Consider the following 15,810-nt stretch of genomic DNA (forward strand, 5'->3'; position numbering starts at 1 on the left):
TAGCAAAGAGAGAGATCAAGGTTAGAACGAGAAGAGGGGACAAAAGAGGAAAGCAGGAAGAAGAGTGAGTTTCTTACCAAATATTTGTTGCAAGGGCTGTAAACATACCACACATTTATTAAAATTAGACTTTGTGATGGGTATAGTTCAAAAGACCTGTAATATCTAATCCTCAAGAGGAATACTACGTTAAGCCATAAAGATAACACACAAAAACGGTGACAATAATGCCACCGTGTTTGAAGATATGCAATTTTATTATCTCTGAACAGGGACTGAATTACTCTCTTTGAAGGCCGTCCAAGTTCATAACATGCATTGATTTAATTGCCACCTATAATGAACACAAAGGAAAGTACTGTCTGTTTCCTCCAGAAGGTTACTGGTTCCAATAATCTCTACATAACTATGGCTACAACTTTCTAGTCACTTTCACTAGTTTGCTATCTCACTACAGCATAAAATCCTGTTTTGTGACAACTTTTGTCTTGATTTGAAAGCAAATCTGGCTTCACTGAACCATAAAACTGCCACAATATCAAGTCCAGCTCAGTTTTATTGGTTTTTGCCAGATCAGTATTAGTGTTGTTTTCTTCCAGCCAGTCTGTAAAACAGTTTACAGCCCATTTACTTTATCGAATGGTGTTGGGTTCATTTCTGGCTGATTCCAGGTTGTTCAGCTGTTCTTCTGTCACAGCTGCCGACTGAAAAGCTGCTCAGTGGTGACGACAGTTTGGGAATTTAGTGTCGTCTCATCGTCAGAGTCGGACCAAATTGGCTCTCAGTCAAATGTGGTCTTAAAAGTATTTTCTGTCCATTTTCTGTTTGTGGCAAAGTAAGAAGTAAAGACGTTCAAATGGCTGTGAAAGTCGTGGCTTAGCAGCAGCGTCTCAGCGGAGTGACAGTATTTATGAAAAAAAAAACGTGATGCCTTCCATCATTCTGTATAAAATCAAGCATAAAGAGCAACATCTCTAACTCTTCTGTAGTGTGCTATCAATTTATTGTTTATTATTTGTTTTTTTTTTACATGCTGAATTTATTTGTTGTTTATTGTTTCACACAGTGCCTCCACCACAGACCTGTCTAGCTACGATGCAGGCTTTCTGAGGAAAAGTCCAGACCAGTACAGCTCACGGGGAAGCATGGAGAGCCTAGATCCCCCTCACCCCACCTACAGTTCCTGCAACCAGCTCTCAGCCTCCAAATCCTCCAACAGCATCGACCACCTACACAGCAAGCGTGATTCTGCGTATAGTTCTTTCTCCACCAGCTCTAGTATTCCAGAGTACCTTGCAGCTGCGCCATCATTCACCAAGGAGCGGTCCTATTCTATGGAAAGTGTTCCGCAACATAGAATTGCAGAGGGCATGCAGCAGGCAGATATTCGGTATGTTCGCACTGTCTACGACTCCCAACAGGGTGTGTCGGAAGAACATGAGGTCTCTTCCGCAGCGCTGCTGAGGAACAGCGAGATGAAGGCACAGTCAAGAAATGTTCAGAGTGGGGTTTGTCACCGTGCCAACAGTAGCAGCAGTAGTAGTGGTAGCAGCGGAAGCAGTAGTGGTGGCACGTCTCACCGCCACAGTGTAGGCCCAGTATGGGGCCCAACACATAACCGCAACTCCTATGAAAACCTTAAGGGGGCGCCAGCTCCTCCATTACGCAGTGACAGCTATGCAGCTATCCGGAACCACGAGCGGCCCAACTCATGGTCGAGTCTTGAGCATGCTCGTTCCTTGAGGTCCCTTCACAAGGGTTCTTGGCATCACTCAAGTGGTTCTGTGGCATCAGGGAAGTCATCTTTTGGCCTTGAGGGTCAGCTTCACACTGTCATTGAAAAGAGTCCTGAGAGTAGTCCCACCATTAAACCCAAACAAAGTTTCCCTCCTTCTTCACAGCCTGGACGGGCTATGCTACCCACTGGTGTCTACCCTGTTCCACTGCCAGAGCCCCATTTTGCACAAATACCTACTACTAATCCCAGCTCCAGTAGTGTCTATCCAGCACTTGCCAAGGAGAGCAATCACATGCCGGAAAGGGACCACTGTGGAGTATCAGAGACTGGAACCAGGATGACGGTAGAAAATGGATACCAAAGCACTGCTGCCTACTCTAGCGCTGTCCAGCCCCATGCTCCTCCACCTCCCAAGCAATCCAGCCAAGTGCAAGATGACCCCCAAGCCAAATATGGTTTCTACAGGTCACATTTACAACCACAGGGGTACATGACCCCAGCATCGTCCATGGGGCCAGAGAGGAGAGACCCTTACACCCCGGTTCAGCCAAGGGGGGAGAGACCCAGGTACTCACATGGCATGGACATTATGGAATCTTACAGACAACCTAAAGAGGAAGAGTTTCAGGAACAGAATGTCCATCCACAGCTTGCTCATACATCCGTTAAAGTTGCACAGGGACAGGTTGTCCAAACTCACAGAGGCAGCACAGCCCAAGCACAAGGAAGTGACCTGAAAATCAGCTCTTCAGGAAGGTACCACAGCGACTCCAGCGCCTGTCAGCAGAGGGACCAGGATCCAGATCATCCCCTAACCCGACTAGAGAATGCGCTAGCAGAGGTCCAGAGATGTGCTAGCCCACAGAGCAGTACTAGTCAGAACAGCATCCAGAGTGAGCGTAGCATGTCTGTGCTAGAGAAAATTAGTCACTTTGAGAGACAGCAGACCAAACCACGCAGTCACAGCAGCCTTTCCAGTTACAGTTCCTCTACACGTCCGAGTCAGGCTACCCGCAGTGCCAAAAGTTCCGTCTCTGGTTTGGAGGATCTGCAAAACTACTCTTATCCTCAAGGGAGAAGTCGGAGTGCTTCTGCTATGGCAAGCCATGAGGGAAGTACGGAAGGACAGCTAGACTTACGACCAAGGTATGGCAGCACTGATCCGACTCAGTACAGGAAACCACATGACCTGCACAGGAGCAAGAGTTCCTTCCAACTTGGTGAGAACAATGGCAAAGACATTCACAGAAGCAAAAGCACTTTTCAACTTGGTGAGGAAAATGGCAAAGACCTCCAGTGGAAGGATGATCTTCAGGATTTCTTAGGCACAGTTCAGGACCCCTCTTTTAATCGGGCATACAGGGATAGCATCAAGGATGCTCAGTCCAAGGTACTGAGATCCACTTCATTCCGAAGGCGAGACTTGAGTGTAAATCCACCTCCTGTGCCTGTCAAACACATGTCTCTGGAACGGAAGGGACCCAAGACAAGTCCCAAACCCACCACATCTCCACACACTCCTAAAGAACGACATGCTGTCCCTGTTGAAGTACCAGAAAGAAGTAGTCCTCCTGAGCTTCCCAGTGTTCCTCCAGTAGGGCCTCCAGTCATGCGAATATGCGGACGCAAACGACTGACCATGGAACAGAAAAAAATGTCATACTCTGAGCCAGAAAACATGCATGAAGTTGGGATTTCTGATCAAGAGTCTGGTTCATTTCAGAGGAAAGCACCATCGCAGTTTTTGCTTCCTGAGACGAGCGTTGCAGATCGGCGCAGGATGTTTGAACTCGTGGCTAGCCGCAGTACAGGCCTTAAACCGGCAATTTCAAGGCCTGATTTGAAGCAGATGCAGCAAGATGCTCTGGCTGAGTACGTGGAGCGCAAGACTGGTCGACGGATGGACGGACGTCCACATCGTCCCCACAGTGCCTACATGCAGTCAGCCTCCTCTTCGTCTACAGACTCTCAAAGCCTAACATCTACACCCAGTCTGTGCTCTCTTCAAGAGCCAGGGCCAGAGGGTGTTTCTGGAGTTAACCGCCAGTCCTCGACACTCATAGCCAATGTGCAGCGGCCTTTTTACTCCAACAGGGGCACACAAGTACAGGCTCAACCTGAAATTTACCACTCTAGGCCACAGAGTCAGCCTGCAGAGCCTCAGAAACCAGAAAGGATTCCAGAGAGACCCATCCAATTCAATGTTCCGTTTCAAGACCTGGACCGCTTCTGCAGTGGTCCTGTTCCTCAAAGAAAGGATGGAGTGTTTGAAAGATCTGCCCCAGCCAGGAGCTCAGGCAAGTCAGCTTCTGCAGAGGACCTCTTGGACTGCACTGAAGACCGCCCGGTTACTCAGCACTTCAGATCAAGATCCTCTCCAGTTGTGGAGAATTACAATAAGGTAATTGGTTTATCATTAGTATAGAGCAAAACATTCCTCACATAGTTTCCATTTTGTGATTTCTGGGGTTATGCTTTGTGAGCTGTTATGTGGTTTTGTGACTGCATGGTCAAGCTTACGAAAGATGTTTCTGGCATGTCTTCATATCTACAAAGTTAAACACAAACTTTCATGGTTGCGATAGCTCTTGACTAGTTATAATAACCATCCAACTGCATCACCAGACAAGAAAAACAAACAGAAAACACAGGACATCTCGCAGTGCATCTGGTTTTTGTTGGCTGCAGAATGCAAACAAGGCAAATTCCAAGGCATACTTTTGATTAAAATTTTGAATCAAAGGTTGCACTCCACGCCCAGTCATAACAAAACCCCACTCATAAAATCCTTTGAAAATGTCCCTGGCCCTGTTGAAATCTTGACCTGGAGTAACAGAGCAGGCTAACAAGCCTAAGTGCATTCTGCAAGTAAATCAATAAGATCTGTAGTGTCTAGACTGGTCAAAACAGTCTCCTACATCTTTTAGCACACAGTACTATTCATGGACAAAATTAGATTGTCAGTGGTGGTTCTACCTAGAGCTGGTTTGTTCTAAAGTCCAGTCTACATTACAGTAGTCTTATCATTATGAATTAAACGATTGTTTAATTAATATCTAATGACTTCAGATAAGCTTGAGCAAACCACAAGGGTGGGTAAAACAACAGCATGGTTAGATATGGGCTCTGTGGTGTTTAGTGGTCTGGCTCTAATGATGTGGGTGTCAGGGCGTTGTCCCATCTCTCATTTTTCCTCAGCTGAGGACGACAAGGAACAGATAAACGGCTTAGTGGCCACTCCAGGAAATGTTCAGTGCTCTTCACTTCCTGTTTGGTGCCACCGAGCCTGGCTGCAGACAGAGTGCTGATAGATGTGCAATTGATAAACGTGTTCCCTCCGTGACCACGGGGAGGAGTCGAGGGAGATAACGGACAAACTGCCAGGGTTTTCAGCCAGGAAACGTTTGGGATGGTTAAGGGGTGGCTATTTATCTCTGAGAGCGATTAGACTTCACATAAACACCAGGGTTTTTCACACGGCAGTGAGTCACTGCAGGGACGGCAAGCATCGAAGAGTTAGAGCGCCCTTCGTTTCTATGCACTGTGCAAATAAACATACCATAAATGTACCACATTCGTCTAGGTTGAGTGACATGATGAAAATATAATGATGCTTGAAGACATTTTTCAAGAATAATGATGCGCAACGATATGTATTTCGTTTGATAGGTTGGGACAGTAAAAAACATTTCATTAATGCTGTGTAGGGCTGTATTCGAGACCAACTTTGGTGACTCCAAAGGAAGTTCAAGACTATCCGTGGACGAAATTGGGTCTTAGGTGCCAAGACCAACTCCAGATTAGAGCGAGATCGAGTCAAGATAACGTCTTGCTCATTTCAAACTGTTTGGTCAACCAGTTAAAAGTGACCTGTACCCCTACAGATTTGCTTGGTATAACTAAACTAATGCTTAGAATTGGAGAGTTATTGCCTTCATTTTGCAGTACTGTTCAACTGACATAATTACATCATGGTGTAGTGAGTCATATCAGCATTCAATTAATGTTCTATATTGACAGAATCAAGTCTCCAGAGCCGTTTCCAACAGTTTAAAGAAGAAAAATACAAATAAATCTAGTCTTTTTAAACAGTGGTTGGTCTTGGCGCAACAAGTGTACATAAATATGTCCAAAGGAAGATCAAGACTATCAGTGTTTGAGATCGAATCTAAAGGTGGCCAAGACCAAGACAAGACCAGGTCCAAATGAGAGCGAGATCGAGTCAAGATTGAAGCCCAAAATAAATTTCCTTTTCAAGATGAAAATTTAACTGGTCTTTAACTTCTTCTAGTCCAGACTTCTTGGTCATTTCAAACTGTTTTAAACAACTGTCTTGTTTAAGTTTCTAACAATTAAAAGAAGGAAAATACAGATCTAGTCTTTTTGAACAGTAGCTGGTCTTGGCAAGACAAGTTTACAGGACAAATACTGTAAAAAAACATGTACAATGATTTTGTTTACCATTGACATACTGTACCAAAATATGTCCAGTTAAAAATGACTAGTTACGCTCTTTATGTAATGAAACATGCAGTTGGTCAGTGTTACGTACTGACAATATCCATGTGATGGAAAATATAACAGTACAACAAAATGTTGTCGTATTAGTCTCCCCTAGTATCACTGAAACTGAGTATACACTGAAAAACCGTGTCCTTTTATCAGATATGCACAGTAACTGCATCATGGAACTGTTTTGGGTTCACTCAGATGAAAAGTGTCAACAAAAGGCTACAAGCAGATCAACAAAGCAAATGGGCCAAGACTGCTTTGCACAACAGAAAGCATACGTCAGTTGACGGCCAGAGCGACGCTGTCTTTCCTTGTAATAGCTGACCATTTGAGTGTTTTCAGTATTTGTCATTAACAGTAGTTGAGTGGTTAACTGATCCTGCCATGCTTTCGAGATAAAAAATTAACGTGATATGCTCCACATAACTGGGTCCCTAGACCTAGAATTCTCCAGCCTTGCTGTAATTACAGAATAATGCTTGACTTCCTGTGGTCTGATTTGGTTCCCTGTTGCTGTTCCAGCTCCACAGTAACGATTTTTTTCCCTGCTTTTAGGACTTCTTGGCCGGAGACCTCAGATTGTTTGGGATTGTCTCCAAAGAGCCGCCTGAAAACAGGTGCGTGTGCATATGCTTTTGGACCGTGGTTAACACTCTCAGCAGACTTGATGCCTGTTCATTTGCTTTGTCTTCTGAATGATGCGCCTGTTCCAGGTCACTGTCCTTCCGCCCACGACATTGCCTGGAAACAGAATTGCTAAGCACTACATTACTACTATGTGTCTTCATCCTTTTGTGCGCCCAGTAATGACGTCTAATGTGATCAGAAACTAAATGAGAATTTCCCGCTTGCTTTTCAGTCATATATTCAAACATGTTCATATTTGTTTAGATGCAAAATAAGTAGCATATCGCTGTTGTCGGAAGAAAACCTCGTATCTCCGTTTGTGAGGTTTTTCAGTTTTTGACATGGTTTGAAAAGACGTTACCCTTTACATTATATGTAAATTTCATGATGAATGGACTAAAATAAATGACCTAAAATGATTTGGGAAAAAATTCTGGTTCCATTGACTTTCATTAAAACTAAAGCATGTTTTTTCCTTCTCCTGTAAAGTTAGCGTTTTGGAGATAGAAGGTTTTCTTCCGACAACAGCGATATAACCGCAGTAAATGCAAAGTCGAGCATCTTCAGAAGCTTACTGTGTTTGTAAATGCGTAGTTCTAAACATTGGGGTAGTGAGATGTTTGTCCGAAAGAGGAGCGTAGGCCTATTCTTTAGATTCTCATGTTTTTGAGAATGACTTTTACGTAAAATCCCTCACACCAGAAGTCTTTAAACGACATGGGTGGCTGCAGTAACTGCAGCAGCGCTAAGCCAAGCAGCTGTTTACTTTAACATGTTCACTAGAATACTAGACTATAAAGCTTCCACATATAGAGCATTGGCTTGTCAGAAAAAGTCGGTCACCTGAGGTGGGCAGTTCAGTTACCTCAAATGAAAAAAGTATTTCTGCATTCTGCTTGTCGCTTTGTTCAGAATGACTGAGCTTCTAAGGAGCTTTTTGATGTTTATTTTTTTGTTTGTTTATGGTCAGTAATGCCATTTTGTAGCCATTGTGTGTTTGATAATGAGGAGCGAGGTAGCGGACGCATGTGCGGAGGTAAGCGACTTTTATTCAGGGCAAATCCAAAATCAGGGTCATAACGGTCCAGGTTCATGTAGCCAACACGGAAAGATTCAGGTACAGACATGACGAGAAACACAAACAACCAAACAGTTCTAACAACAACAAAGACTGATACAGCAAACAAAGACCAGCGAAAACAAAGGGCAAACACATATGACACCGGGAAGACGAGGGACAGGTGAAAACAATCGGGGCGGAGTTACAAAACAAGGGGCAGGACTAGAAAACCAAAACAAACGCACATGGAGTAGTGGGAGGAGCCAACCGTGACAGGTAGCTTTTAACATTCGAGTGGACATTTAATACACATTTAAATGTGCATTTTTTTCATTAAACCTGAAAAAGATTCCAATTTCAAGGTAACTGTGACAGCAATTCTTAAAGCGCATACTGTTGTGCTGCTGTAGGGAAAATCAACCCCGGCAGATGATTAAGCTTGCCTTAGATGTATATATGGGCTCAGGACTGGCTTCTCTCTAACCTGCTTGTAACTAGCAAAGATACTATTTCTAGGTAGACAAAGTCCTTTTTGTAAGTCGGTCTGGATAAGAGCGTCTGCTAAATGCTGTAAATGTAAATGTGTATGGACGCGCCGGCCCTGCCTGAACTCCACCAAACTGTTGTTTTGACAAATATTCTTTTTTTTTTATTCTGACAGCCCAATATGGTGTAAGTGTTTGTGCTGCTCCAGGCAGAACACAGTATCGATGCCCACGGCATCTTTTAATTAAGTGGTACATTTTGCTCAAATGCCTCTGTGTGAGATTGCCTAGGGGCACCCAGCTTGGTTCTAATATTCTGATGTACTTGATTTGTGAATGATATCTGTTTCTTTACGATAATGCAGTGTTTGGTATGTCTCAGTCTCTTGAGGGATTACGGTCACTATTGTCTAGAGCTTCAACAAACCGGGTCTGAAATAAGCAGCACATATTTAACACCAAATATCAGGGATTAGGACGTTCTGGAGGTCAGGGCATCAGATGTGTAAGCATTTTGATGGCAAATGAAAACTGTTTAAAAAGCAGTGACTTTTATGGCAATCCTGATCTTCTCTCTGCCTTAATTGGTCAATGCCTCTATCAGCCGCAAGCCCCGCCGTTGCTATTTTGGATCTTGTGTTGTCGTGTGAAAGAATTCTAAGTTGGCAAAATGTGGTAAATTATCTTTGGCTTTGAATGAAAATGAACAAGAGTGAAATTAAAAGTATGCAACCTGTTTTGACGTTTGACAGATTCACTTTTATGCTTTCCTTCTATGTGTTTGTGTGGAACAGAGCATTGGGGGGTGCAGCACCTGAGCGAGCGTCTCTGGGCTCAGTACTTCTGGAGCGGAACTACCTGCTGAACTCAGGTCCGAGCCAGACGAACACCCCTGTGACAAGGAGGGAAAGACAGCGGCACTCGGACCGGCCCCGGGCCCACAGCGCCTCGGGCCTGGCTGCCTCTGTGGGACTGCCATGCCCGTTCTCTCCTCCAGGCTCCTGCGCAGCTGGCGAGACGCAGTGCCAGCCCAACCTGGACGCTATAACCTTCCCAGGCACCGTGCACGAGAGTTCATTCAGAACGTCAGGAATTTCCAGAGACGTCCTGATAGACCCCTCGGCCACCCAGAAGACCGCAGCACCAAAGACAACCTCTAACCTGACACCTCCACACTTAGAGGTCAAAGTCACAGACTCACACGCACCTTTCTTCTCTGATCCGCCTCCTAGGTCGTCCCATACAGGGCCGCCCACCGCTCCCAAAAGCCCCGTCTCTCCCACCGAGCCCCTTCTATCTCTACGGATCTCAGAGTCCAGTCTCCACTTCCCTCCACCCCCAGATGTGTCACAGGACGATGATGAGGTGTTCTTAGCCCCGCCTTCTCCACCACCGCCTCCCCTACCTATCAGAGAAACAGACATTACGGAGGACCTCCCATTTCCACATCCACCACTCACGATTGAGGACATTGCACCCCCTCCAGAGCCGTCGAGGCTGAGCAGGTAGCCACATACGTACAAAGAAATACACTTTTAAACATCATGCTTTTATTTTGACTGTGACAGGAGCAAAGCTGGCATCAGGGGCAGGGACAGAGTGAGGGAGACCGCAGGAGAAAGAGCGGTGGAATGAAGCAGCACTTTTAGTGAAAAAGTAATAAGCAGAGTTGTCCTCACCGAATTTGCTTTCTCTTAGTTTGAAAGAACATCTAGTTGCAGTTACACTAGTGATTCATCTAATACTTCACAGATGAGTATTGAGAAATATTTTAAGAAGAAGCCTCTTGAGCAGAAGAGACTCATAGCTCAGGTACCCTGACGTGTGCAGGTTGTCAGGGTAGAGTTTTGTGGTCATGAAGCTGCTTAAATCTCACTGAAATACAGTCTTAAGAAATCGTAGAGAAGTGCGTGTTGCACATTTCATTTCACTGTTTTTTACCTGCAGAGCATATAAAACGCAGCTGGTAGCTTGTAGAGGATCCTACTGGAGCAAAAGGCAGAGAAACTTGTCTAAATGTGTGCGTTTTATAGCACTAACATAGACACCAAGTTCAAAATGAGGCCATCAGCAGACCAGACCATCTGTTTTTCTGTGTAATGACATGATAGTATATAGTTTCACTGAAGTACATAAAATTATAATGGTATGTTGGTATCTTACCTTAAGTCGTGTAGATTTTAAGTGTATTTTAAATCTGTGGGAAACATTGGGAGTGGGCAATATGACGATATTTTATTTTTATTGTGATCAATTTTGTCACACTGCGCTTTTCCTAGTGCATCTTCAGTATCGTCAGTACTTAAGACACTAAGTATGTAAGACAGCATAATTAGGCCAGTTTAATTGGATATAGTGCAGTTCAGTTTACATTTTATAACAACCGTTTTGTTATTTTAATATTAGTATTATTATTATTATTATTACTTATAGTAGTAGTAGTAGTATAACACTGTTGCAACTGTTACAAATTCCTGAAAAAATAAGTATGATGATGCATATCATGTATCATGAGAATGTCTTCAAGTATTGTGATATATATTTATTTATTTAAATAAAGTAGTGATGTAATATTTTTCCTACATCGCCCACTCCTGCCTGAAATGTTGCGAAAACACTGAACACATTTTTCTGAGAAAAATAATGCATTTACGCAGAAATCAGTGTCACCTGATAGATTTCCCTCATTTACCTTTTACGAAGTTCTTACAGCGGGAACGAAGAGTAGACGAAGGTTTTCAGAAGGACCGGTGCCACTTCTCTTCTCTAACAGAGAGAGATGTCCAGAAAAGACCTCTGAATGGAAATGGCAAACAACTCTATGTAGCAGAGGATCATAATCTTCCACGTAAAAAATTAAAGAAATGAAGTGAAATAAAATGATTTTCCTTATCAGTTGATTGTAGGGAAGTCAGGGAAACTGAAGATACACAAGTTGCAACATACTTGAAATTTTTCTGGGAAGCTGGGAAGATGTCAAACACGACTTTCTTTCCTGATGAACCAAAACCTGTGCAACAACTTTTTCTTACAAAGCATTTTTTTATCTCTTCAAGTCAGTTTGATGAAAACATTTTGTGCAGAAAAGCCGATGGAAACAGCTACAGGCGCACAAACAGTGCAAATTCCATCACTGCGGATCAGGGGTGGCCAGCTCAGGTGCTGGAGCGGCTTCGGCCAGCGCAGTTTGGTTATTCCACTGCTCAAACACTCCTGATTCAACTCATCAGTTAATTCCCAGAGCAGGAAAGTCACCAAACTGTGCTGTGTTTCAGCCTCCAGGACCAGAGCTGACCTGTCCAGATACAGATAAACTGACTGCACGTTTTCATTCCAGCGTCTCTGAGCATCAGTTTCATCAAGACGGACAGCTGCTTGATCACTCCTCGATACCTGTGTCTTCTGAGCCCAGTTCAGCCCCCACCAGATCTGAGGAGTCTGAAGCTGAGTGTGTGGTCCAGTACCCCGAGGGCAGTTCCGTGGAGAAGGAGGAGGAGGAGGAGGAGGACTCAGTAAGCCTGGGCCTTGAGTCACCCCCGCTGGCCCGGAGAGAGCGCTCAGCAGCGGAGGTGAAGGTGGAGGTTTTGGCTCGAGAGCTGGTGCACAGAGACGAGGCTCTAGCTCCACTCCTGGACGCCTGGTCAAGCACCAGCACACTGGACCTAATGGAGGACATCTTCCCCTCCCGTTCCTCATCTACACAGCAACATATGAGGAGCAGCACCACTCGTCCAGGTGACAGGTAAGGAATCCTGAAACTGAGGAAACTCTGCTTTTGCACCGATTTGAATGCAAATTGAGTTGTATTTTAGAATAAATGAATACACGAACGCTGGAGTGGAGGACGCATGTACACAGTAGTATTTTTTGTGTCATTTTCATGTTTGAACATGATTTTTTAGACAAAAAATGACTATAATTTTTAAAATATTTTGTAGGTGCTGTTTCTTACTATAAATCAGTCTCCATTATTATTATTAAGTATTATTAAATCTGCACTATGTAAGATTCGGGGATTTGGAGACCCCTCTGGTGGAAATGTGTAATTACACACAACGTACCCAAGCAGATGAATCCAATCATGATGAAACTTGAATGGTGTCTACATGCAGCCACTTCCTAACAAATAGTTACGTTTCAAAAAGGTTTAACCTCTGGGGGGCACTCTTTCTAAAAATTAAAATATTATTACATGTTATTACAATACTATTGCAATTTTGAGGGCGAGTCTATTGCCAAACAATTTTGCAAATGCATGTTTATTACAAAACTGCATTGTTTTTATGGAAATCCTCCTTTTCAAACTAGTCTCTGGATCTTGATCCAGTCTTTTCATACTTGGTCTATAAAAATTGTTTGGCATCTGCAGGTAAACCGTTACCGAAAACATGTTGACTTTTCTACTGAATGTCATGTGGATCAATCAATTAATCATATTTTCATCAGTATAATATTGATTTAGCAAAATTTGGAGACCTAAACATCAAGCCTAACTTTTTAGAGCCGTTGCATGTGACATTAATACATAAAGACATATGACATGATGTGAAACTCCCAAACTGAAGCCTTTTGGCTTTGAAATGATTATTGTAGGGTTTGCAGGGCGACTCGCAGCTGCGCACACTCACTATATTTCAGAGTTGTGTCTAATGTTGACAGCTTTAATTAATATTAAATTATGACGTCTTTTTATTTTTTATTTTTATGTTTTTATATATAGACCATTTGGTTCAGACAATTAGAAACCGTGTTTTCTCTTTTTCCCCTGTTCCCTTACTTAAATGTTTCCCTCAGCATTTATTCATCTTGATTCCATGTTAAAACTAACATCTACACTACTTTAGTTTCACTTACTCTTTTCATACTTTCGTCACCCGAAGGGGTGAAGGGCCCCCAAACTTTCAGAAACGACACTAATATCATCATCCAGGCATTTGGGCGCCCCTGGTCAAATGACATTTTCTTCCTTTTAGCACATGATTTCTGTTTATTTGCAAAGTTTAACATACTTTAAAATTAACCTGTCATTTGACCAGAGGGGCCCAAATTTCTCCAAATGGCTGCATATAATTGAGATGCACCAAACTTTGTGAGGCTTTCCAGCACCAGTCTGCACAGATTTGGATTTTGATATTCTAATCTATTGTAAATAGAGGTTTTGAAGAGAGTGAGGGAGCGAGCTGGAGAGCTGGAGGCTCTGTGAGGGTTATGTAACTGAGTGATGTGGGTGATTCTGAGCCCATAGGGACAGTAAACACTGCAGCTCTTTGTTGGAGTTGATGTCATTAGCACTCAGATTATTGCTTTAGCTGTGTGTTATCACAACAAGTCTTTCTGTCAGCGGTAGCCGCACAGATTAACAACGCCACGAGGCCACCAGGGAATATGATACAGAACAGAGATGAACACAAGGGCTTCTTTGGATCAACGGCACAAAGTGGCTTTTACCAGTTTTACAGTTTGTCAGTGTTCTGGGCTGCAGCGGTACGTGAGTGTCCTCTGCATTGGCTGGGGTAACAACATTGCTCTTAAAGCAGAATTCCACCAATTTACAGTCATTCAGAGTGGTTTGGTGTCAAGTGGCTCATTATAGCGACTGTTTTCTTTCTTTACAGTGGTGATGGGAACCAAGGGGTCACCATGTCTACAGCATAAATATAGACATTTTATTTACTATCCAAACCAACAGTGAACACATGACGTCTTGTGTTAATGATAGTAAAATAGTGGTGTCGATGTTGATGATGGTAAAATACTGGAAAGGTGAAAATGTTCTTTGGGAACCTTTTTTGGCCTCGCAAAATATTAAAAATATGCTTAAGACCAAAATCTTCTATAAGAACTATCATAAAACGGTGTCTCAAGCATCCGGCTGTGTATGTGACCCATTGAGTGTAGGAACTTTCTGTGAGGGAGCTGTTCTAGATTTCTCTAGAACAGAGCGTTTCACACCAAACCACTCTGAGTAACTTTGTTTACCTCTTAACAAGAGAATTATGCAGAAACTTTGACACGCAGAGAGAAATACAGCTTAAACGCTCAAGATGCTCAACATGAAGTTGATGTTCAGGCTGGAAGGTTTTTAGTAAGCCTGCATCAGCCTTTACTAGATCAGCTGAAGTTATGAACTCTGAGAAAAGACATTAGACAGATTAGACAGACGGATCTTTCACTGAAACTCCAATGGGTTTGAATCTCTAGTCTTTTGTTTAGCTGTCTCTGCTGTGCTGTTTGTTCTCGTTCTGACGGGGGAAAAAATCAGGGCCGCTCCAGCTTCTCCGACGGCATGAGAACACTGACACCTAGTGTTGAAGGACCAGAATACACCAAGCCTAAAATAAAACTATTGAATAGTAATTAAATAAGTAATATCATTTAAAATAAGCGGATTTCTCTATTGCAACAATAATTGGGATTTTCAAAAATCGCTGTTGTGGTAAACAAAACCCGGTTGGAGTTGTAGTCATATGAGGATCGCTACATGCAAGCCAACACTGCTGCACACTGAACTGACACAATAAGACCACCAACCACACCCAGATATCCCACACAAAGCGGCAAGCTTTGTCCAGTGTGGTGGTTCAGTTGCTCTGGCCGTAGTAGAGCATATTTGGAGTCGCTGCCCGTAAATGTAAAAAGCATCTCGAACATTGAGCTGTATTTATCTCTAAATGTCGTTTGTTCATGAGGAATTCCATCAATCGTATAAAAAAGTGTTTAACGATTCGATTAGACTCGTTTCAAAGGACATCATTTCAGTGTTGGGCTGGCTTTAAAGTAGTGATGCTATAACTGAAGTTTGGGGGGAGGAACATGCCTGAAACCCCTGCTTCTTCCAGTCTAGCACCCTATAAATTCACGTTCCTCAGTTTTGCTTTCCATGATGAAGGGTTCGCAATCCCCACCTCCTCCCTGTTGCTCAGTCCTACACCAGTTCTACCACAGCAATGTTGGGGGTAGGGGTAGGAGGAGGGGTGGAGCCCAGAGCTCCAGCCCAAGTTCACAGAGTTCTCCCCCTCCCTCAGTCAGTCTTCCCTCATACTACCACCACCATGCTGAAGGCACAGTTTGAACTCACAAAGTGGAACTTTCATGCAACGGGTTGCGTCTTTTGAGTTGCCTGCAACATAATTTCTGTAAGTTCCAGTTAAAGCAAAGCAATTCAAAATAAAAAGTTGCACACAACACATTGTTACTCGCCTACTTAGCCAAATTAGCAGATTGTAGTTCTGATACACCGTGTTGTTTTCACTGTGAAGGTGAAATTGATATATTTTTGTAGCATGTTCATCTTTTTTTTTTGTAAATTTTTTCCCACTCTCACTGCCATTCTATTTATTCTTTTATCCATTTATTTGTCTTTCATCTATGTGTCTTTGGTCCTTTAC

At 43.2% G+C, this 15,810-nt stretch overlaps 1 protein-coding gene across 5 annotated transcripts in view; it reads left to right on the forward strand.

Moving 5' to 3' along the window:
• The window catches only part of shroom3 (shroom family member 3), a 121,388-nt gene that overhangs the window by 93,879 nt on the left and 11,699 nt on the right, over positions 1 to 15,810 (forward strand). For all 5 annotated transcript variants that reach the window (XM_017717993.2, XM_017717990.2, XM_017717991.2 and 2 more), the window contains 4 exons: positions 1,067 to 4,139; positions 6,806 to 6,867; positions 9,217 to 9,927; positions 11,760 to 12,164. In XM_017717993.2, coding sequence (XP_017573482.1) covers positions 1,067 to 4,139; positions 6,806 to 6,867; positions 9,217 to 9,927; positions 11,760 to 12,164 — 4,251 coding nt within the window. The remainder of the gene's footprint in view (positions 1 to 1,066; positions 4,140 to 6,805; positions 6,868 to 9,216; positions 9,928 to 11,759; positions 12,165 to 15,810) is intronic.

This window comes from Pygocentrus nattereri, chromosome 16 (assembly GCF_015220715.1).
Source record: "Pygocentrus nattereri isolate fPygNat1 chromosome 16, fPygNat1.pri, whole genome shotgun sequence".
Classification (NCBI taxonomy): domain Eukaryota; kingdom Metazoa; phylum Chordata; class Actinopteri; order Characiformes; family Serrasalmidae; genus Pygocentrus; species Pygocentrus nattereri.